General features: G+C 48.7%; 1 protein-coding gene across 4 annotated transcripts in view; it reads left to right on the forward strand.

The window, feature by feature from the left end:
* RAB11FIP3 (RAB11 family interacting protein 3) overlaps positions 1–24,245 on the forward strand; it is a 148,188-nt gene that overhangs the window by 117,357 nt on the left and 6,586 nt on the right. For 2 of the 4 annotated variants that reach the window (XM_060260824.1, XM_060260825.1), the window contains exons 6-12: positions 2,359–2,394; positions 5,572–5,665; positions 11,309–11,412; positions 14,786–14,926; positions 18,433–18,514; positions 20,894–21,031; positions 23,013–23,168. In XM_060260824.1, the coding sequence (XP_060116807.1) occupies positions 2,359–2,394; positions 5,572–5,665; positions 11,309–11,412; positions 14,786–14,926; positions 18,433–18,514; positions 20,894–21,031; positions 23,013–23,168 (751 nt within the window). Of the gene's footprint in view, positions 1–79; positions 215–2,358; positions 2,395–5,571; positions 5,666–11,308; positions 11,413–14,785; positions 14,927–18,432; positions 18,515–20,893; positions 21,032–23,012; positions 23,169–24,245 lie in introns of all 4 variants that reach the window. The other 2 variants (XM_060260823.1, XM_060260826.1) reach the window with 2 other exon arrangements.

The raw sequence follows: 24,245 nt of genomic DNA on the forward strand, positions 1-24,245 counted from the left end.
GTCAGCCGGAGTTGCCTCCCCCCCCACCCCCTGTGCGTCCTGTTAGCACTAAACGAATGCCACTTCTGCTCTTTCCCAGCGCCAACCCCCTCACCACCAAACTGCACAGCCTTATCACTGACGAGGCATTTGAGTTTTACTGTAGCCAGTGCCACAAACAAATCAATCGCCTCGAGGACCTTTCCGCCCGCCTAAACGATCTCGAAATGAATAGGTAACCGCGTTTGTGCATGGCCGTTTCTCACTTTATTCACACACAAAAAAGTAACACTGAAGTGCATGATGGGTGCTGCGTTCGTGGGAAGGAAGGACTCTCACCGTTTTTGCTTGCGTGATTGATTGGGCTCAAGTGGAAATGGACCTGGCTTGTGTATAAAAGGAAGGCGTCTGTGCCTAAAAGCCAAAGGAACTGAGCTTGCTGATCAGGCAACTGATTCAAGGCTCATGTCTATTGTGAAAGTCACTAGGTGGCTCTGAACCAGTTGCTCTGATGCTGTCTCTGTGCGCTCAGTGAATTCGCGCTGAAAACCCTTTGAGAATCTGGTGAACTCAGCTGTTCTTGCAAGAGAGACCCATGATGGCATTGCCCCAGTGGCGAAGCACCGACTGTCTCCGGTGGGAGTCTTTTCTCGTGTCCTCCCTTGCTTGCTGTCCGACTACCCCCCTTTCTGCATGAACTGCTGTTGGTGTGATGTGACTGCAGCCCCCTTGATCTCTGGCTCACTGGGGTGATCCGTGCGGGGTTAATGGGATGGGGGGTGAGGAAGGGGAGGGTGGTTGGGGAGTGTCAGGTGATGGCAGGAGGCAATCTTGGAGTGGGGACGTTCAGAAACTGAGTCTTGAGATGGGGGAAGTGGCTCGTAGTGTGCTTAGTGATAATACTTACTGACTGTCCTTTCAACAGAAGAATGCTGATTTAAAAACTTGAAGAACAAAACACTACACTAACTTAAAAATTACTGCACTGGAAGAATCCCAGTTGCCTGATAGGGTTTTTTAAAAAGCCTTCCATCTATTTGCAAAAGGAGACCAGAGAATGTTTTTTTTTCCCCCTTCAGAGAAGTCCATTATCCTACTCTGGGGCTATCACTGATAAGGCCCTGCTCCTGGTAGATCTCACCTCCCTGAAGGACAAGCCGAAGAGCCAAGACTCTCTAGGAAGTTTAAAGACTTAGGGAAGGACGGGGGATATCATTCAGGAGAAGCAGTGGGTCCCAGGCTTGGCAGACAGCAAAAGGACTGACTGTTCCTCACCATCATACCCAAAGACGGTATCATGGCAGAGAGAGGGGGAAAGCAGATGAGCTTCTCTGGAGGGAGAGAGGATGAAGCTCAGCGGTGAGGAAGCATTGTGGTATAGTGGTTAGAGCGTGGGAACAGGATCCGGGAGAGACCCAGGTTCGAATCCCTGCTCCGCCACATTGAGTGGCTTTGAGCCAGTCACCCCTTCCAGCCTGACTGAGCTCACAGGGTTGTTGTGAAGATAACGTAGCGGAGAATGGCGTAATCTTATTGGGGAGAGAGATCGGGTATCAGCAGAAGAAATAAACCTTTGGGTTGCCTTCAGGGGCTTCTTCAGCTCTCCTGGGTGGGGGGCTTCAGGCTGCCCCAGTTTTCCCCATTCCCATCACCATCGTCCAGCTCCTCCCTTTCAAGTAGCAGCTTTTGCTGCTTGACGCTGTAATGGTAGCTTGACAGATCTCCCCAAGGCCTACACGGACAAGGGGTGACCTTGGGCCAGTCGCACACCCATGGTTTTTGTAAGGATAACATGGAGGAGAGGGGAACGATGGGAGCTGCTTTGAGTCCACGCTGAGGGGCGGGGGGAGCAGGACACTAATGAATGGAACAAATAAAATAAATATCTGCGGTATGTTTTGATTTGTGTCCCGTGGGCTCCCAGAGCTAACCTGGGCTTCAAGCCATCACTCATCACAAGTCACAAGCTGCCTGGTGGGTTTGAACCTGGTGTGGGCTGCCTTCCGCTAGTAAGTGGGCCGAGGTCCCTCCAAGCTTGGTTCTATTATTTAGCTCGAGGATCCGTTTTCAGGTCTGGAGCTGGCCGGTAGATGGGGGCGGGGGAGAGGAGAGCACCTTTGGGTGGAGCCGAGTAACTTCCGAGGGTGACTTCAGCGGGGTCAAGGTGCAGATGTTTTCCCGATGGGCGCAAAATGTAGGCTCCGAGTCTGGACCGGGGAGGCGCCGGGTGCATGCCCCGTGGATGTGCTGCTGTTTTGTGCTGTGCTGTGAATTGTAAAGGATATGCCCCTGCTGCTCTGTCTTCGCCGGCTTCCTGTTTCCCCACAGCTCTCTGGTGTCAATTTTCCTGACTTCTTTTTCCTGTTGTTCATTCCACAGTCCCAATAAGAGACTCTCGAGCAAGAAGGTCGCAAGGTACGCTGGTGCGGCTTCTTTCTCCGCTTTCCTTTCCTCTGACTGTCCTCTTTGCAAAGGTGCTCCCCCCATGCAATGTCTTCTCCGCCTCGGGAATGGCATCTTCAAAAAGCTGAGCACTAAAACCCTCTTTCTTGCTGGTTACCACCTGTGGGCGGGGGGGGGGGGGCTTCCTTTTGGCGCCTTTTGCTCTTGTCCTCGTGGGAATGGGGAGGATTCTTCCACCGGGATCTCCGGGGTTCCATTTCGTTTCGTTCAGACTCCAATCTCCCCTTGCATTCGGAGGTTTGGACCCGTTAATGACACTGTCGTGAAGTGGTGATGCCCAATCAGCCTTGGAGACTGGCTGTTCTTGCATATTTGGTTACAATCTCAGAGATCCCCCCGTGCCCCAGGACTCCCTCCCTATGTGCAGCAATAACCACACTTGGGTGGGATCCAAACACCGGCAGAGACAGGCCTTTTGGGTTGGATTCCCCTTCCGCTGCAGATTGTCCCAGATTGCCGCTCTGCCGTTTGTGCGATTGCGTTGCCCCGCACAGAAGGGTGTGGAACGACAGAGGCAAGAAGAGCGGTTTGCTAGCATGTGGGCAAACGTGATTTCCTGGTGAGAAGGAGTCCTCCCTTGCTGGGGTGATCACACTTTCCTTCAAATGTCCACTGATTCGTTCTCCTGCGAGACACACCCCCCCCCCCCTGCATCTGGCAGAGCCTTACATCTTAAACCGATGCCCTTATGGTCTGTGATAGGAGGCAGGTGGGGCTGCCATCTCGGAGCTGGAGAATTTTGGGGTGTAGCCTGAGAAGGATGGGGTTTGGGGAGGGGAGGAACTTTAGAGGAGTACGAGGCTATAAGAAGGACTCTTCCCCAAAATGACAATGGGCCCTGTCTTCACTGCCTGCAGCAGCACCCCTGAGCCAGCATTTACTGCTGGGGCTTCCCAAGCAGTTGCTTCATGGAACAGAGACGGAAAGGGCCATACAGGCCATCTAGTCCAGGGGTGTCAAACTCATTTGTTATGTTGGCCGAATCTGACATAAATGAGACCTTGCTGGGCCACGTGTGTCATACAATGTAATGCTGGGTAGTGGAGATATCAACTTTATAAAGGACACAGACAGACACAAGTAAAGATTGAAAAAAAAAGACAGTAAGATAAAACACGCTTTAAAGTATTAGCACTCTTGCAATATTGTGGTCAGTATCAGAGCAAGCTCTCCATCCCCCCTTCTTCCTCCCCAAGAGAGGAGCCTCAGCCAATGGAGAGAATAGAGGCTTTGCTCTGTAGCTCCTGTGCGATTGAAAAATCCTAGCAAAGCAGGCTGTGACGCAGAAGGAAGCGAGAGACAGAAGGAAGCAGAATTGCTTGGGAGCCTGACAGGAGCCCTCTGGAGGCCCGATCCGGCCCATGGGCTGCACGTTTGACACCCCTGATCTAGTCCATCTAGCTGCCAAAGCAGCCGTTTTCTCCAAGTGAACTGATGCCCGGAGATCTGTTGTGATCTCCAGTCACTAACTGGAGGTTGGCGACCCTGGTGTAGCACAGGATGACTCTGTCCAACCAGGCAAGCCACGTGTGCATTGTTTCCTTCCACAGGGCTGTTGTTGGGCCTCGGTATCCTCTTGCAGTTATGGTAGGGTGCCCCACTGTCCTTTGGGGTGATTCCTCACCACCATTTGGAGCTCTGATCTCTGCAGAGGAGAGACTCAGGGCGGCAGGCAGGATCAGCCAGTGTTCCTTGCTTGCCTGCCTTTTCTTTCTTCAGTGGCGGGGCTGGTAATTCTGGTGGCTGCTGGCCCACAGAGCAAGTGGGTAGCTTCAGTGGTGGAGAAGGGCTTCCTGGCCAAGGTCCCCCCCCGCAACCTGATGACAGGGGCCTTGACTTCTTTTTCCTGCAGCAGTAGTCCTGAGCCAGCATTTGCCACTGGTCTCGCTACTGGGGATTCCCAAGCAGTTGCTTCATAGAATGGAAGAGGCCATAGAGGGCATCTAGTCCAACCCCCTGCTCAGTGCAGGACCAGCCTAGGGCATTCATGTCAGACGTTTGTCCAGCTGCTGCTTGAAGACTGCCACTGAGGAGGAGCTCACCACCTCCCTCGGGAGCTGCTTCCACTGTTGAAGAACTCTGATTGTGCAAAAAAAATCCTAATATCCAGCTGGTAACTTCCTGCCCTTAATTTAGACCCACGATTGCGAGTCCTCTCTTCCACTGCCAACAGGAACAACTCCCTGCCCTCCTCTTACACGACAGCCCTTCAGATACTTCTAGAAAGCAACCATGTTCTTCTTCCACCTACTCTTCTCCAGACTGAGCGTTCCCAAGACCCTCAGTCTTTCCTCCTAGGGCTTGGTCTCCAGGCCCCTGGTCATCCTCCTTTGGGTACAGTTGGCACTCTGTTTGCCCTTCCCTTAGGAGGCCAGCGACGTGAGGCTCTCTAGTGCCCTCCGTTGATTTTCCTCTCTGCCCCGAAACCGCTGGCATCTGTTAATATAGAAAAGGTGTCCTTTTCCAGCATACAGATGAGTCACCCCTCTTCCTTTTAATGGCTTGAATCCTTCTTGCGTCCTTCCGTGGAACCCTGAACACCTCTCCTCTGATAAAATGTATTGCCAACAGCTGATCAAAACGTCTGGCCTGGAACACCGTGTCGTAAAAACGGCGTCCTTTGGACCACGACAGAAGCATTAGGTGCCAACGCTGCAATTAAGCCAGCTCGTTCCGTGAGCGCGGTCTCCACCTCTGGGCCATTTATTGCCCTGAAATGCCACTTTTGTCTTTCTGCCACCGATATTTAAAAATAAATAAATAAAATCAAGCAAGAGAAAGTATATCTTATCATTCTCGATTCCAAAGAGCAAAGGAAGAGGCTTGTACTGTGACTTCCCACTGCCAGTCGCTGCCCCACAAAAGTGCCAAGTGCGTGCCCCGTTCAGTGGTTTGCATTCAGGCGCCCACTCTTGGGGGATTTTTTTGCTTTGGGGTCAAGCTGAGCTTTTTGAATTGCCCTTCCCCCTTTTGCGTGAGGGTAGCACCCCCTGCAGGGAAGGGGATGAACAATTCCAGGAGGCTCGACCCCGTATTGCTAGTATTTTCTCCTGTTTTTCTCCCTTCCGACACAATGATCTCTCTAATGGCCTTCTTCCTTTGGGCCACCTTGGTGTGTGTCTTTTGCAGGCACCTGCATCAGACGGGCACCCTCACTGTGGACGTGATGGAGGAGTCGTTCCAGAACAACGTGGAGTGCCTGGAGGAAGACATCGCCGACAAGGTGCGTGCCCCTCTGAGCTAGGGCGGGGATGCAGAGAGAGATGTTGGGGTTTCCCTGCCCCCACTAGAGGCTGATGGGATGGAGGGCAGGCTGGAGGAATGAATTGCTGTCACTGGGGAGGCGCTGTGGCTCAGCGGCAGAACATCCTCTGGACACGCAGATGGTCCCAGGTTCTGTCCTCAGCATCTCCAGTTAAAGGAGGTGATGTGAAAGAGCCAGGGGTGGAATTCTAGCAGCAGCTCCTTTGCATATTAGGCTGCCACACCCCACACCCCCCGATGTAGCCAATCCTCAAAGAGCTTACAAGGCTCTTTTATTTATTTATTTGTTCAATTTATATCCCGCCCTACCCCACCAAGGCGGGCTCAGGGCAGCTTACAATACAAAAAGCTAACAAAGATCAGTTTAAAATACATTAATAATTATACAATAAAATACATAAAAATACATAAAACTCACATCAATATGCACTATGCTACCTTTTCCTTAAATCAATTCTTCAAGTATTCCAGTTTTCAATATTCTGATGTTCAAGTTTAAATATTCAGGCATCCCGATATCAATTAATTGTATGCCAACCGGAAGAGGGCTGTTTTATATGCCCTGCGGAACTGTTCAAGGTTCCGCAGGGCCCTCACCTCCTCCGGGAGCTGGTTCCACCAACAGGGGGCTGCAATCGAAAAGGCCCTGTCTCTGGTCGCTTTCAGACGGGCCTCCTTTGGCCCAGGGATTATAAGGAGGTTCTGAGACCCCGATCTCAGCACTCTCTGGGGAACATGTGGGGAGAGACGGTCCCTAAGGTAGGTAGGTCCCAGGCCATAAAGGGCTTTAAAGGTCATAACCAGCACCTTGTACCGAGCTCGGTATGTTATCGGCAGCCAGTGCAGTCCCCGGAGCCCTGGCTGAATGTGCTCCCGTCTTTTGTAAGCTCTTGTAGGATTGGCTGCAGCAGGGTGGGGTGGCCTAAAATGCAAAGGAGCTCCTGCTAGAATTCCACCCCTGGAAAGAGCTATGCCAGAGAGCCACTACCAGCTCTAAGAGGCAAGACTGATAGTGACAGAGCGAGTGTTTGTCTCTGTGCATAGCAGCTTCATAGGTTCATGAGAGCGTTTTCTTCTCTTGTGGCATTGGGGGGGGGGGTGCTGTTGTTGCATGAACTGCGGTTTGGGAGGGTGACTGTTGTAAGCTGGTCTCACGAAGAAGGCCTCTGAACTTCGGAGATGCCGCCTGAGAAGACGTTTCTCTGGTGGACTGTGCAGGGTTGGGCCATCCCATTATGTTGGGTGACTTAATTGGTCATTTGTGATTGAACGGGAGTAAATTTGAATACCGGATAGTCCCCAGCCTCCCTGTGCATTGTTGAAAGCATAAAGAGAACAATTGAACAAACCCTGAAGCTCCCAGTTAGGGGCACATCTTCTTCAGTGCGGCACGCTTATCTTCTTGATGGACTGCTTGCAACTTGTCACTTTGTTAGCTGCCTGGAGTCTGAGGAGATAAGACAGGATATAAATATTTTAAAGACATAAGCATTGTTGGAAGAAAAGGACATCTTGAATTTTTGCTTAGTTACTTCCTGTTAGTTTCGTATGAGAGCCACAAAGGCCTTGACGCACAAATGCCTCCTTAATGTTCAGCCCCAGTTTAAACTGTCTCCTCCTGGATTCTTGTCTCAAGTTCCACTTGATCAAGTCCACCAGCTTGAGCGACAAAAACTTGCAGTGCCTCAGTGCATTAAGAAGGGCCCAGGTACTATCCTTGGCAGCTCCAGTGGGAGGATTTGGGGCAGGGATGGACAAACTGCGGCCTGGGAGCCACTTGTGGGTCTTTCACACATATAGTGTGGCTCTTGAAGTCCTCACTACCCCATTTAAAGTTAAAGTTGCTTTCTTTCCACCACTCCCCCACCCCTCCATCTTCCTTCCTTCCTTCTGGCTCCGAAACATCTGGCATTTATTCTATGTGGCTCTTACGTTATGCAAGTTTGGCCACTCCTGATTTTGGGTAACAGGAGACTTTCTCTGCCTGAGACCCCGGAGACCTGCTGCCCATCGGAATTACTTGGTACAACGTAGCTTTGTGTGTTCCGTGTCCACTTCTTGTTCCATGTCGTCCATCGTACGGGGTGTGTTGGGATTCCTGAATGGAAGGGATCCAAGTAGGACATTGTTGTAGGTCTTAAAGTAAGCTGGGGCACATCTTCATAATCAGCTGTGACAGCCAGAGCTCAGCTCTGGAACAGCTGAAGTACAAATAAAGAGACTGGTGCTTCTGAGTTTGGGCGCACGCTGCCTCTTCTTCAAAGGAGCTGGGCTTGTGTCCTTCTGTACCTTTAAAGCTGCACCTTTCAAAGAACCAGGCGGGAAGAACTACATGCACAGTACTCTCCAACTGTGTTTTATGTGCTGCAGTACAGTTACGAGGAAATCAGGAAGAAAAAGATGATGATATTGGATTTTATACCCTACCCTTCACTCTGAATCTCAGAGTGGCTTACAATCTCCTTTACTTTCCTCCCCCACAACAAACACCCTGTGAGGTAGGTGGAGCTGAGAGAGCTCTCACAGAAACTGCCCTTTCAAGGACAACTCCTTCAAGAGCAATGGCTGACCCAAGGCCATTCCAGCAGCTGCAAGTGGAGGAGTGGGGAATCAAGCCCGGTTCTCCCAGATAAGGGTCCACGCACTTCACCACTACACCAAACTGACTCTCTGGGAGTCTGGACTGCCTCTCATAACCAGCGTTCCCCCTGAGTTGAGTTAGTGAGAGCTAGCTCATGGTTTTTTAGCCTCCAGATCACCCAATTTTGCCTTGGCCCCAGAGCAAACTAATTTATGCAGCAGCCAACTGGCTCACTCACCACTTTAATGCCAGTAGCTCACAAAGTAAGAATTTTTTGCTCACAAGACTCTGCAGCTTAGAGGGAGCATTGCTACCGGTTGCTCCTGTGCCTTTGGGACATCTTAAAATTTGTTCCTCTGCCCCCTGCCACTGGGAGCCAGTGATAAGGCAGGAGTAGAGAAACTTGTATCATAACGTCATGGAAACAGAACATGGGCATGCTGAATTCAGTGTTGCAGGATGACTTGCCACATTCAGACATGGGGACCCTTTTTTCTTGAGTTTCAAAAGCAGCTTTAAGAACATCAGAAGAGCCCTGCTGGATCGCCCCAGTGGTCCACCTAGTCCAGCATCCTGTCTCCTATAGTGGCCATCCAGTTTCCAGGAGAGCCAGTTCGGTGTAGTGGTTAAGAGTAGCAGACTCTAATCTGGGAGAACCGGGTTTGATTCCCCCCTCCTCCACATTCAGCTGGCTGGGTGACCTTAGGTCAGCCACAGTTCTCTCAGAGCTGTTCTCTCAAGAGCAATTCTTGGAGAGCTCTCTCAGCCCCACCTACCTCACAGGGTGTCTGTTGTGGGGTGATTGTAAGCTGCTCTGAGACACCCATGTGAAGGACAGAGTATAAATCCAGTCTCTTCATCTCTTCTTCTTCTGGAGAGGCGGCAACAGGGGCCATAGAGGCCGAGGCCTTCCTCTGGTGCTGCCTCCTGACACTGGGATTCAGAGGCTGACTGCCCTAAAAATGGAGGTTCCCTTTAGCCATTGTGGCTAATAGCCATACATAGACCTATCCTCCATGAAGCTAATTCCCTTTTAAAGACGTCTGTGCCCGTGGCCATCACTATATCCTCTGGCAGGATATAGTGATGTGAATTCCACATTTTAATCACTCTGTAAAGAAGTATTTCCTTTTGTCCATCCTGAATCTACTGCCCATCAGTTTCATCGGATGCCCTCAATTTCTAGTATTTTGGAAGAGGGGGGAAAAGTTCTCTTTGTCAACTAAGTGCATGGATTCTTATCTGGGAGAACCGGGTTTGATCCCCCACTCCTCCACTTGCAGCTGCTGGAATGGCCTTGGTTTAGCTATAGCTCTCACAGGAGTTGTCCTTGAAAGGGCAGCTTTCTTGGAGAGCTCTCTCGGCCCCACCAACCTCTCAGAGTGTCTGTTGTGGGGGGAGAAGATATAGGAGATTGTGAGCCGCTCTGAGTCTCTGATTCAGAGAGAAGGACGGGTATAAATCTGCAGTCGTCTTCTCTCTCCACCCAATGCATATTTTTATAAACATCTGTCATGCTCCCCCCGCCCCTTAGTCACCTCTTTTCTTCAGAATATTAAAGATTCCATTGGCACCTTTAAGACTAACACATTTTATTGTAGCATCAGATGCACGGAGGCCACAAGATTTGTTTTTTTGTAGCAGGAATTCCTTTGCATATTAGGCCACACACCCCTGATGTAGCCAATCCTCCAAGATCTTACAGGGCTTACAAGGCCAACTATAAGCTCCAGGAGGATTGGCTACATCAAGGGGGTGTGGCCTAATATGCAAAGGAATTCCTGCTACAAAAAAAGCTCTGGCGGGTGGTATGTAGAAGCTGGCCAGAGATATATAGGTGGTAAGGGGAGGGAGGAGGGGATGCGGGAAGTGAGTGCCATGTAAATGCAAAGTTGCAAAAGTCATGGCAAAGGTAGAATGTGCAATCCAGGCTGGGTGTGACCACTTCCTTCTATTGATGAATCCGAATGGAATACCTGAAAGGGAAAAGGAAACTTCTGGTTACTTTCTTTCAGATTGAGGGGGGGTGGGGCGAGCAGCCTTCACGCTGTAAGAGAGATTCTCTTTATGAAGATGTATGGGCATAGCAGGACTTCACAAGTATGCATGCATACGAAAGCTTACATTCGGAGTAAAACTTTGTTGGTCCTAAAGGTGCAACTTGACTCTTATTTTGTTCTACCCTTGCTGACAGCTAAAGGAGAGATTGAAAGGCAAGCTCCCCCCACCCATAAACACTGACTACTGCTGCCAAGGCTTGTTCTTCAATATCTGTGGGAGCTGGAGACCCTGACATGGATAGGCCAGGCTGGCCTAACCTCAGAAGCTAAGCGGGGTTGGCCCCAGTAAGCACTGGGATAGGAGTCTGCCAGCGAAGGGCAGAGTTGCTACACAGAGGCAAGACACTTCAACTTCTGCTTTGGAAACCCTCCAGGGTCCATCATAAATTGGCTTGCAGCTTTCCACTATCCAGTTTGGAGCTTAGGTGCCATAGACTGGAGAGTGACAAAGGGGGTAGAATAGGGATGGTCAGACTTGCTGAACGTAAGAGCCACATTCTTAGAATGAATGTCAGATGTTTAACGAAGAAAGGAAAATAGATGGGAGGAGGGAGAGAGAGGTGGAAAGAGAGCAACTTTAACTTTAGATACATTCTCCAAGCTGCCAGCTGGCTTGGCATGGAGAAGTGATTTAAAGAGAGAAATGCCTTCTCCAAGCTGGCTGACAGGGCGATGGGGACTTTGAGAGCCACACAATATGTGTGAAAGGGCCACATGTGGCTCCTGAGCCACAGTTTGGCCACCCCTGGTATAGAACATCGCATGAAAAGCCATGGAATTTGGAGGGCATGAGAGGTGCAGTTATTTACTTACTTAGAGCTTTTGTTTCTGCTTCATACAAAGAGGGTGTGAGTTAATACTTAATTTTGGCTGCAGAGTGGCTGTGTTCTTCACAGATGGTGGAAGGAAAGGCCTTGTGGTGCTTAAATCGCTCTTCTTTTGTCTCCTTTTTTCTCTTAAGGTGATCTTCCTAGAAAAAAGGGTGACGGAGCTGGAAAAAGATACGGTCGCGAATGGAGAGCAACACAGTCGACTGAAGCAGGAAAACCTCCAACTGGTTCACAGGTAAAGGGGAGGGGACAGCAGGGGGCCTGTAGGAGCCCATCTATGTTCAGAAAAAGTAAGCAGTTCCATTCTGCCATTCCAGCAAGCAGGCCGAGTGGTTGAGTTGCATGATTTCTTCAGGAAGGGAATCATTTTTCCATGTCTGACTTGCATGTGTTTTCAGACTGGATCACGTAGGAGAGCTGCCCACCGGATTGTGCCTTCTTAATTACCAAAGTGGGGAGAGCATTAGAGTCCATCTGCTCATAAAAAGCAGAGAGGGGAGTGATCCAAGAGATCTCTCTCAATGTTGCTTTATTTCCCATACTGTTAGCATATCATACCAGAAAGAGGGGAGCTGCTCAGTGCAATGACTGCTTCCTCCGTCTAGATAGCAAGCCTGGAAATTCTGGAATATCCTCCTGCAAAATGAATAAATAATAACATGCCATTGAGTGGTAACCAACTCTCCAGGCCAGTTTGGCCAGGGATCCTGGAGCCCCATGGTGCAGAGTGGTAAAACTGCAGTACTGCAGTCGAAGCTCTCTGCTCATGACCTGAACATAAGAACATAAGAGAAGCCATGTTGGATCAGGCCAACGGCCCATCAAGTCCAGCACTCTGTGTCACACAGTGGCAAAAAATTTTATATACACACATACACTGTGGCTAATAGCCACTGATGGACCTGTGCTCCATATATTTATCTAAACCCTTCTTGAAGGTGGCTATACTTGTGGCCGCCACCACCTCCTGTGGCAGTGAATTCCACATGTTAATCACCCTTTGGGTGAAGAAGTACTTCCTTTTATCCGTTATAACCTTTCTGCTCAGCAATTTCATCGAATGCCCACGAGTTCTTGTATTGTGAGAAGGGGAGAAAAGTACTTCTTTCTCTACTTTCTCCATCCCATGCATTATCTTGTAAACCTCTATCATGTCACCCCGCAGTCGACGTTTCTCCAAGCTAAAGAGTCCCAAGCGTTTCAACCTTTCTTCATAGGGAAAGTGCTCCAGCCCTTTAATCATTCTAGTTGCCCTTCTCTGGACTTTCTCCAATGCTATAATATCCTTTTTGAGGTGCGGCGACCAGAACTGCACACAGTACTCCAAATGAGACCGCACCATCGATTTATACAGGGGCATTATGATACTGGCTGATTTGTTTTCAATTCCCTTCCTAATAATTCCCAGCATGGCGTTGGCCTTTTTTATTGCAGACGCACACTGTCTTGACATTTTCAGTGAGTTATCTACCACGACCCCAAGATCTCTCTCTTGGTCAGTCTCTGCCAGTTCACACCCCATCAACTTGTATTTGTAGCTGGGATTCTTGGCCCCAATGTGCATTACTTTGCACTTGGCCACATTGAACCGCATCTGCCACGTTGATGCCCACTCACCCAGCCTCAACAGATCCCTTTGGAGTTCCTCACAATCCTCTCTGGTTCTCACCACCCTGAACAATTTAGTGTCATCCGCAAACTTGGCCACTTCACTGCTCACTCCCAACTCTAAATCATTTATGAACAAGTTAAAGAGCATGGGACGCAGTACCGAGCCCTGCGGCACCCCACTGCTTACCGTTCCCCACTGCGAAGACTGCCCATTTATACTGACTCTCTGCTTCCTATTACTAAGCCAGTTTTTGATCCACAAGAGGACCTGTCCTTTTACTCCATGACTCTCAAGTTTTCTAAGGAGCCTTTGATGAGGAACTTTATCAAAAGCTTTCTGAAAGTCAAGGTAAACAACATCTATCGGGTCGCCTTTGTCCACATGTTTGTTCACCCCCTCAAAGAAATGTAACAGGTTAGTGAGGCAAGATCTTCCCTTGCAGAACGCATGCTGAGTCTTCCTCAATAACCCGTGTTCATCAATGTGCCTACTCATTCTGTCCTTGATAATGGTTTCTACCAACTTTCCCGGTATTGAAGTCAGACTGACTGGCCTGTAATTTCCCGGATCTCCTCTGGAACCCTTTTTAAAGATGGGGGTGACATTTGCTACCTTCCAGTCCCCAGGAACGGAGGCAGATTTCAATGAAAGATTACAAATTTTTTTTTTTTAGTTCGATCCCGGCAGAAGGCTGGGTTCAGGTAGCTGGCTCAAGGTTGACTCAGCCTTCTATCCTGGTAAAATGAGTCCCCAGCTTGCTGGGGGTAAAGTGTTGATGACTGGGGAAGGCAATGGCAAACCACCCTATAAAAAGTCTGCCCTGAAAACATCGTGATGTGACATCACCCCAGAGTCGGAAGCGACTGGTGCTTGCACAGGGGACTACCTTTACCTTTACAGGCACAGAGCTGGGGTCACTGGGTGTATGTGGTATATGCCTGTAAGAGGTTTGATAGAGGTTTACAAGATAATGCATGGGATGGAGAAAGTAGAGAAAGAAGTACTTTTCTCCCTTTCTCACAATACAAGAACTCGTGGGCATTCAATAAGATTGCTGAGCAGTCAGGTTAGAACTGATAAAAGGAAGTCCTTCTTCACCCAAAGGGTGATTAACATGTGGAATTCACTGCCACAGGAGGTGGTTGTGGCTACAAGCATAGACAGCTTCAAGAGGGGTTTAGGTAAAAATATGGAGCAGAGGTCCATTAGTGGCTATTAACCAGTGTGTATATATATATGTGTGTGTGTGTGTGTGTGTATAATTTTTTTTGGCCACTGTGTGACACAGAGTGTTGGACTGGATGGGCCATTGGCCTGATCCAACATGGCTTTTCTTATGTTCTTAAGTATTTGTGAATTTCCTGCATTGTACAGGGGGTTGGACTAGATGACCCTGGAGGTCCCTTCCAACTCTATGGTTCCATTTATTTATTATATTCCATTTATTTCCACCCATTCTCTAAGTAGGGTTCAAGGTGGTGCACAGCAAACTAAAATCACAAACACTAGACAACAATTTTAAAAGATAAACATCCCAGTAAAATTCATAATGGCAATACAATTCAAACAGACGGCGGTCTGTGATTCTGTGAACTCGACCCCTCATCTGCAGGGTTTTCAAGGCACCTGATGTTCAGTGGTGGTTTGCCGTTGCCTGCCTTTGCATAGCCACCCTGAATCTCCTTGGTGGTCTCCCATCCAAGTACTGACCAAGGCCAATCCTGCTTAGCTTCCTGTCTGACAAGCTTGGACCATGCAGAGGGCCATTTCCCCCAATGAAACGTGGTCCCCGTCGTGTTGAGTGGAGGCTTCTGTGCCAGAAGGGTGCACGGGGAGAAGGTGGAAAGCAAGGCTTTACAACGCCTGTCCATGGACGGTGCACTCCCGAGAAGCCAGCTTTTAGCACCCCAGCCCTCAAAATAGCTGAACTCCAGTGAGGATGTCTTGAGTTAATGCCAATCAGAGCTAATCTCTCTCTCTCTCTCATCGCTTGCAGAGCTAATGCCCTGGAGGAGCAGCTGAAAGAACAAGAGCTGAGAGCCGATGAGATCCTGATGGAAGAAATCCGGAAGCAGCGGGAGCTCTTGACCAAGATGGAGCGGGAGAAGAGCATTGCGATTGAGAACCTGCAGGCCCGGTATTCACTTCTGTTCATGCCTGATCAGAATAATTGCTCTGACTGTATGCACCATGCACTACTGTACTATACAGTGAGCAAAAAAGGTTCCCCTTCCAATTGGTTGGACAGAGTCTACAGCAGGGATGGCCAAACTTGCTTAATGTAAGAGCCACATAGAATGAACGTCAGATGTTTGAGAGCTGCAAGACAGGGAGGGAGGAAAAGAGATGGGGAGGGAGAGGTGAAAAGAAAGCAACTTTAACTTTAAATGCATTCTCCAAGCTGCCAGCAGGCTTGTCTTCGAGAATTTAATTTAATTTAAAATTTTAGATTTATATCTCGCCCTTTCCCGCAAGTGGGCTCAAGGTGGCTTATAGTAAAAGTTTAACATACTTACATATTAAAATATAAAACATCATAAAAGCATACAGAATAAAAATCTGAGGGCAGTACAACATATTAACCAACAAGTGCAAGAAGGCATATCTACACAACAATGTATAGGCCAATGTTTGGCAACATAGCGCAGTCACAGTAATGGTAAAAATACTGGAGAGGCAGCTGGTAACAAGGGAACACCCACCGGATAAATTAAAAGCCTGGCAGAAGAGCTTCATCTTACAGGCCCTGTGAAACTTTGATAAGTCCCTCAGGGCCTGGATCTCATTTCACCAGGTAGGGGCTCAGACCGAGAAGGCTCTAGCCCTGGTTGAAGCCAGCCGAGTGTCCTTAGGACCAGGGACCGCAAGAAGATCTTTAGTAGCAGATCTCAGAACCCGGGGGGTGGGGGGAGGAGGGGCTCACATGGGACAGTGATTTAAAGAGAAAGATTTAAAGGTGGCTGACAGGGTGGTGGGGGCTTCGAGAGCCGCACAGTTTATGTGAAAGAGCCACATGTGTCTTCCAAGCCGCAGTTTGGCCACCCCTGGTCTACAGCAGTGTTTTCTTTTTTTCACTGTACACCTTGAAGGGAAGAGCTGAGTGAAGACCTGGGAATGGATGAACTGAGGTTTTGTCTCTTCTGGTTTTGAGAAGAACAGGCCTCAGATTCAGCAGGAGCTCACAGGAGCACAGTTCTTGAACCTTTCTGAGGGTTCCCCCTCCTCCTCCGTTGTCCATTGAATAGTAGGTGCAGCTACATAACAATCCCTGGATTAGGAGAGCGGGCAGTCAGCCAGCCACCAGGGGCTTTGCCATGCCCCCAGCAGCCCTCATTAACCCCTGGAGAAGTCCACACCACCCTTTCTCCACTTCTTATGTGATTTGAGGTGGTGGGTGTCTTGCTAGCCTTTTGACTGTGGCGTGGAGGGGTGGCCAAGGATCTCTAGCCAGTCCAATCAGGCTTCGCTCGCCTGGGGCTCTCCTTTCTTGCATCAGGTTGCTGTTGGCTGGTGGGAGGACAGCATATGCTAATGTGTTATGCTAATGAGCTCCACCACCTATTTTTCCTACAAAATGACCCCTGGAGAAGAATAAATAGATGCTGTATTGGGGAGGGGTGTACCAGCGCTTCAGCCCAAGGCAGTTAACACTTGATTCACATGATTTTAAAGGACTGTCCTCTCTCCTCTCTCCTCTTGAGCTGGTAACTACACTGCAAGGCTGCTAGTACAGGCGTGGCCAAACTGTGGCTCTTCAAATGATGGGCGGAGGAGTCGCAACTGGGTTAGCTCTGTGCCTTGAGTCATGTTCTGCTTTGAGGCTAAGGAAGCGGTTGAGTAGATCGCTTTGCAGAGGCTCTCCTAAAAACGGAGCTTCCACATTCGGAAGCAGCATGCCCGACGGCCAGACAAGGGGCGGGGGTGACTGTGGCTGTTGTGTGCCAAGCCATCAAAATTATTGACTCGATGGGAAATTCCATTCTCCTGACCTATGAAGCTGCTCAGCGTGGTGGCCGCGGTCGGTCTGGGCCCTGTTCCCCCTCTGTGGTTGGCCCAGAGCCAGGACTGGGGTTTTACATCAAAGTCTCAGCGGTTGAGATGTCAGGATTGTGTCTGGCATTTTTAACCATGGGTTGAGGCTGGTCGCTTCCACAGAGAGACAGTCCCCTGTTCCGCTCTCATGGCTGCTGTGAATGCAAAAGCGGGTGCAGCAGCAAGAGATCCTCCCCATGGAAATGTTCTTTGTGTTTTCCCATCATGCCTGCTGTCGGCACCCTGTGCCCTGCCTTCCCATGGGCCTTTTGCCTGTTTGTTTCAAGAAACCAGTAGCAGGCATGTCACCGTGTTGTTGGGCCACTGTAGTGAACTATCCACTACCAGTAAACAAGGAAGCAGGCATAGAGTTACCTGGAATGTTTGTTTTTTTTAAACGGCATGGAGTTACCTGGAATGGGTTTTTTAAAAAGTAGAGTTAGTTTGCAAGCTTTTTGTAGAGAGCAGTGCCAGAAAAATTCAGAAGGCTTTTGCATCTGTTAAAGAAGAGTTTCAGAACTGGCTTACTCCTAAATTAAACACTTAAGTCAGGGGTGTCACATTCATTTGTTACGAGGCCAGATAAATGAGACCTTGTCAGGCTGGGCCATGTCTGGTCAGGCCAGATCATGTGTGTACCTATTTAAGATTAGGTAGCAGAGATATAAACTTTATAAAGGACAAAGAGAAACACAATTAAAACATACTTAAAGAAGCACTTCGTCTTAAAGGTGCTTTCTTTGTATTTCTCCCATGGGATCCAGGGAACTGAGCAAAGGAAGCTCTGGCTTTTTCCTTCCTTCCCCAGGGAATCAGGAGGGGGAGGAGCCTCAGCCAATAGAAGGGAGGCTTGGCTCAGTAGCTCTGCTGTGTGATTGAGAGAGCCTGGCAAAGCAAGCTGTTACACAGAAGGAAGCAGGAGAGAGGGAGAAGGAAACAGATGACAGCCAGTTGCTTGGGGGCCTGATAGGAGCCCTCCAGGGGCCTGATTTGGCCCACGGGCTGCATGTTTGACACCCCTGACTTAAGTGATAAAAAAGGAGAGCATTTTGCCACCTAAATTCAGAAGGTTTTTGCATTTGGTTAAGAAAAGAGGTTCAGGACCGGCTTGCTCCATATAAATTTGAACACTTATTTGGGTGCTCATTGGATGGACTTTTCTTTGTAATATTGTAATGTTGTACTTTATAATGTGACAAAAGATTTGTAAGGTTCTTGACAAAAGTTTTACTAAATATGTTGGCCAGTATATCACTGTTTGTTTGTATCTCGACTATGAACTGTGATCCCAAGCTGTGTTTTTCATAGAAGTTAACCATATTGAGGTTTCTCATAACAGACTTCCAGTACCCTTTAATTCCAGAGGGAGAGCCCTGTTAGTCTGTTTCGGCAAAATAAAGCAGAAGTCCTGTGACACCTTAAAGACTAAACATTTTCTTTCAGCGTGATTCACAATAGACTGCAGCTGGACTAAACGATGATAGCCTTTAAGGCGCCACTGGACTTCTTGTTTAGCCCAGAGTAGATGTATCCCTTGCAGTGCCCCCTGTTGCAAGTGTGCAGGAATACATCCCTGACTGATCCACATGTGTGTCTGTGTGCAAACTGCAGGTTACAACAACTGGACGAGGAGAATGGTGAACTCCGGTCCTGCGTCCCGTGTCTGCGAGCCAATATCGAGCGGCTGGAGGAGGTGAGGCACCTTTTCTGTGCGGGGTGTGTGTGCTTCTCAGCGGTGCTCGCTTTGTGTGTAAAAAGTCAAGCAGGAGCTCTGCGTTCCCTCTGTGACTGTGGCAAGTGCACGTCCCTGAGTGGCTCCACGGTAACATGGCGTTAGTTATCCCCCATGACTCAGCGCCTTCTCTCTAGAGGAGTGCCCTTGAGAGGTTGCTGCACAGGACCTGCTCTTGCTGAAGCCATCCCGCTTTCTTTGGATTCACATATGGGTGTGTTAGTCACCGCCTGGGATATTCCCTATCGCCCACCCTAGGGTTGCCAATCTCCAGGTGGGGGCAGGGGATCCTCCAGGTTGGAGGCCCTTCCCCTGCTTCAAGGTCATCAGAAAGCGGGGGGGGGAATGTCTGCTGGGCACTCCATTATTTCCTATGGAGACCGATTCCCATAGAGTATAATGGAAAATTGATCTGTGGGTATCTGTGGGTATCTGGGGCTTGGTGGGGGATCTGTTTTTGAGGTAGAGGCACCAAATCTGCAGCATAGCATCTGTTGCCTCTCCTCAGAAGACCCTCCAAGTTTCAAAAAGGTTGGACCAGGGGGGTCTATGAGCTCCCAAAGAAGGTGTCCCTATCCTTCACTATTTCCAATGGAGAGAAGGCACACAGTTCCTTTGAACGTGGTGGCCAGTGCTCCCTTTGGAGTTCAGTTATGCTTGTCACAACCTTGCTTCTGGCTCCACCCCCAAGGTCTCCTGGCTCCACCCCCAAAGTCCCCAGATATTTCTAGAATTGGGCTTGGCAGCCCTACCCCAGCCCCAGCCAAACCAAATACCAGGTTTTTCTCTGCACATGCCAGGGCTGTCTTGTGAGTATAAATATGTATGTTTAAATCTCCTGAGGCGTGCCCTGCATGATCCACTGGGCTGTTATAATAACCCAGCAGCTTGTCTCATTCATGTACACGAGTCAGGGGGCAACACTGAGCAGGGGTGGAAAGGATGACAGCTAGGAGGGTTTGACTCAGTCCTGGAAATTGATTTCTAAGCTCTGGTCTGCAGCACAGCCCTCTTGTGTTACAGACAGGATTGCAAGCTTTCAGTTCACGCAGCACCTTTCCTCAGGCTGGGCTGCTGCGTTTCCCAAGTTCTTGACATGCTTTGCATACATTTATCAGACAGCAGCCCTGCGGGGCAGGCCAGGATTGTTAGCCTCATGTTTGAGATGGCGGGAGAGGCCAAGAGGAGGGAGTCCAAGGTGACCTCTGGTCTCTCGGCAAGCAGCAGCTGAAGTTAACAAGGGCAGTCGACCAGTCTTACCTTGATCTTGGTATGTCCCTGTATCTGGAACATGTGTAGCCAATCCTCCAAGAGTTCCCAGTAGGCCCTGTCAGCTCTTGGAGGATTGGCCTAATATGCAAAGGAGTTCCTGCTACAAAAAAAGCCCTGTGAAGAAGGATGCACGCACATGAAAGCTTATATCCAGAATTAAACTTTGCTGGTCCTAAAGGTGCCACTGAGATTCAAACTTTCTTCTGTCACTTCAGATGGACACAGCTGCCCACCTGAATCAAGTGGTTATGCTTTTTCTCTAGGTATTACAGGTTGACTATATGCCCATTCTGCCCTCTAGTGGCAGGATGTGTGGAAGTTTTTACTTGCTGAAGCAAAGCAAATAAAAGAGCTCTCTCAGCCCCATCGACCTCACAGGGTGTCTATTGTGGGGGAGGGGAAGGGAAAGGAGATTGTAAGTCGCTCTGAGACTCCAAGTGAAGGGTGGGCTATAAATCCAATCTCTTCTTCTTTTATTTCTCCTCCTCCTCCTCCTCCTGTGAGTGCTCTTAAGGAACCTCCTGAAGGCACCTGGGTTTTGGCCACTGTGTGACACAAAGAGTTGGACTGGATGGGCCACTGGCCTGATTCAAATGGCTTCTTTCTTTTCTTATATGGAGCAGAGACCCCTGAGTGGCTATTAGCCGAAGGCATAGATGGCACACTCCGTTTGGTGCAGTGATGCTCTATCTTCTTGGTGCTTGGGAGGGCTTTTGGAGTTCTGGCCACACTGGTGGACCTCTTGATGGCCCCTGGGTTTTGGCCACCTTGTGAGATAGAGTGTTGGACTGGATGGGCTATTGCAGGGGTGGCCAGCAGTAGCTCTCCAGATGTTTTTTTTTGCCTAAAACTCCCATCAGCCCCAGCCAGCATGGCCAATGGCTGGGGCTGATGGGATTTGTAGGCAAAAAGCATCTGGAGAGCTACCGTTGGCCACCCCTGGGCTATTGTCCTGATCCAACATGGCTTCTCTGATGTTCTTAGCTCCCATTACAGGTCTTCTACAATCAACACATGTGTGTTTACCTCTCAGAAGAGAGGCTTTCATTTCACTTGGCTCTTTTTCAGGAGAAACAGAAACTGTTGGATGAGATAGAAGACCTTACGGTGCAGCTGAATGAGGAGCTGGAAAGTAAGCGGAAGCTGGGAGACAAACTGAACCACGAGAGACACCAGTTCCAGAAGGACAAGGAATGTACGCAGGAGGTGGGTAGGCGGATGAGGAGGAAGAGGAAGATATTGGCCTGAACGGGATTCGGGTCTACTTGAAATCATCCAGAGTTTGAGCCAGGTGTGGCCAACCTTGCTTAACAAAGAGCCAAATAGAATAAATATCAGATGTTTGAGACCCATAGGACATTAACGTCAGATGTTTAAGAGCTGGGAGGGAGGGAGGGGGGGAAGGAAGGAAAAAAGAAAAATAGATGGGAGAGTGGGGAGGGAGAGGTGGAAATAAAGCAACTTTTACTTTAAATGCACTCGCCAAGCCACCGATTGGCTTGGCTTGGAGAAGTGATTTAGGGAGAAAAAAATGTATTTTCCAAGCCAGCCAATTGGGTGGTGGGGGCTTCAAGAGCCACACAACATGTGTGGAAGAGCCACATGTGGCTCCCAAGCTGCAATTTGGCCACCCCTGGTTTGGACCAACAATTGAAAATTGCAGTTACAGGGCGGGGGGATTACACATGGGCAGTGCTGCAGTATCTAAAACCTTATAAGCCTGTCTTTCCATTTCATAACGGCCACTGATGATGAACAACTCCAAAGCAAATAAAGCAATGGATGGGGAACTGCAGTAGCTATAAAAAGAAAGCCTAGCGCAAGATATATATCCCTAGCAAACCATATATATTTCTCTTCAGCTAGCGCTTAAAAGCCATTTTGGGATGTTTGGGACTAGTATTCCAGAATGCCTGCACCACCACTGAAAAGGCCAGTAGCTGCAGATCATATAGGCAGAGCCCAGGAACAATGCCTCCTTGGTTGGTGTCTGGGGCTGGAGGAGAATTCCCTTGCATACATTGTAGGTAATAATCAGCATCTTGAATCGGCCTTAGAAACTTCTGGGCAGCTAGGTCAAATGGTTATAATGTCTCTTGCTCTCAAGAGATGGGCAGTGGGGGGGTTATACTTGGATGCCTTTGGGTTTCCGAGGGGTGCTGTTCGCTTCTCCGGTTCAGGTAGATGGTGAGGAAATGTGGAGGAGACCTGAATCTGATTTCATAGGTATGGGCAGGGACAAAATTCCTAGCAGTGTTTCAGAATAGTATTTATTTATTTTAAATATATATATATAACTATATAAACAATACAAGCATAGATAAAGGTAAGATAAGATAGAAATACCAGAGTTTCATTTATATATAAACAGTCATATTTTGGTCGACAAAAGCAGAAAAATGAGAGAAAAACCATCATTTATAATCATCCATATGGTCTAATATATTCTATCTATAAAGTTGCTGAACAGATCTTACTTTATTATGTATAAATTATTTCTATACTTTTGTTTGGGGCTGGTCTATATACAGTTACATTTTCATTCCTAACAATTCTAACATTTCTGATCTTGGGTCATTGTAAGTATAAACATTTTAAACGTATGTTGCTCAGTTCTGTCACGTAATCCTTCTGGACTTTATCATTTTATTTTTATTTTAATTTTTAAAGCTTTCTAACCTAATTTTGATCAGTATATTCAAAAAATACATCTTGGCAGTGTTTCAAGATCTGTTTCTGAATATATTTAATGATGAATGGGAAGACAATTGTACATAGTAAGAGTACCTCCTTTAGTTAGTAATAGCATTGTCAGCAGTGTTCCCTCTAAGCTGAGGTATTGTGAGCTAGCTCACAGTTTTTTAGCCTCCGGCTCACACATTTTTGCCTTAGCTCAGGAAGGATGGCCCCAGAGCAGACTAATTTATGCAATTGCCAAATCGCTCATTCACCACTTTAATGCCAGTAGCTCATGAAGTAGAATTTTTGCTCACAAAAAGCTCCACAGCTTTAAGGGAGCATGGATTGCCAAGCTGTGGAAGGGCTTTGTGCCTTTGACCGACTTGGTTAGTACATGGGCCCATTTAACTGGGCGTATGGTAATAGTCACTGGGCAAACAGAATTGGCCTACAGGCCAGAGACTTGAAGAAACCTCACTCACTGACCTTTCTGCTTGTGGCCTTGCAGCTGATCGAAGACCTCAGGAAGCAACTGGAACACCTGCAGCTCTTCAAGCTTGAGGCGGAGCAGCGACGGGGCAGGAGCAGCAGCATCGGCCTCCAGGAGTACAACAGTCGGACGCGGGAGACGGAGCTGGAGCAAGAGATCAGGCGGCTCAAGCAGGTACCAGGGGCTGGGGCACGTCCCTGAGATGACCGAGGACTGGCTGGTAGCCGGAAAGGTACCAATAGCAAAGCTTTGGAGGGCCACTCCTGGCTTTGAGTCTGAGCCTACACTGGCTCTTTCACACAAACTTTGTGGCTCTCGAGGCCCCATCGGCTGGCTTAGAGAAGGCCTTTGTTTCTTTAAATCACTTTGCCAAGCCAAGTCAGCTGGCAGCTTGGAGAATGCATTTAAAGTTAAAGTTGCTTTCTTTCCATCTCCCCTCCCTTCCTCTCCACTTTCCTTCCTTCCCTCCCTCCCCTCAAACATCTGATGTTTGTTCTGTGTGGCTCTTACGTTAGCAAGTTTGGCCACCCCTGGCCTGCAGTTCATTCCTGGCCAGGCTTGCAGTAGGTGCATCAGTTCACTCTAATACTCTCCAGGTGGTTCCACCCTGCCTAACTACAGGTGACTTTGCCGAAATAGAGAGCCTGCACTCATGGAGCACTTTTGGTGTGCTGGACATCTGTAGATATATCTGAGGGGTGACTTCAGAGTTTGCTGCTTGTATCTCGACAGAAGCTTCTGAGCAGAGACAGAGGAGACCTTTTTGCCATGCAGGGATTTGTAGCGCTGCAGTAGAACCTGTGTACGCACACAGGAGGCTCTAGATTCAGATCCTGATATCTGGAAAGCCAGCGTGGTATAGTGGGCAGGAGACCTGGGTTTGAATCTCTGCTCTGCTGTGGATGACTCTGAATCAGTTGCTCTTTCTCACACTAATCTACGCAGCAGGGTTGTTGCGAAGATGAAAATGAGGAAGGGGGGGAAACAGTGCTGTAAGCTGCGTTCCCTCTAAACTGAGTTAGTGTGAGCTAGCTCACAGATTTTTGTCTTAGCTCAGGAAGCATGACTCCAGAGCACAATAATTGATGCAGTAGCTCACAACTTTTAATGCCAGTAGCTCACAAAGTAGAATTTTTGCTCACAAGACTCTGCAGCTTAGAGGGAACATTGGTTGTAAGCTGCTTTGGGTCCCCCATTAAGGAGAAAAGAAAAGAAGAGATTGGATTTATACCCCACCCGTCACTCGGCGTC

Source organism: Heteronotia binoei, chromosome 20, assembly GCF_032191835.1.
Source record: "Heteronotia binoei isolate CCM8104 ecotype False Entrance Well chromosome 20, APGP_CSIRO_Hbin_v1, whole genome shotgun sequence".
Lineage (NCBI taxonomy): Eukaryota > Metazoa > Chordata > Lepidosauria > Squamata > Gekkonidae > Heteronotia > Heteronotia binoei.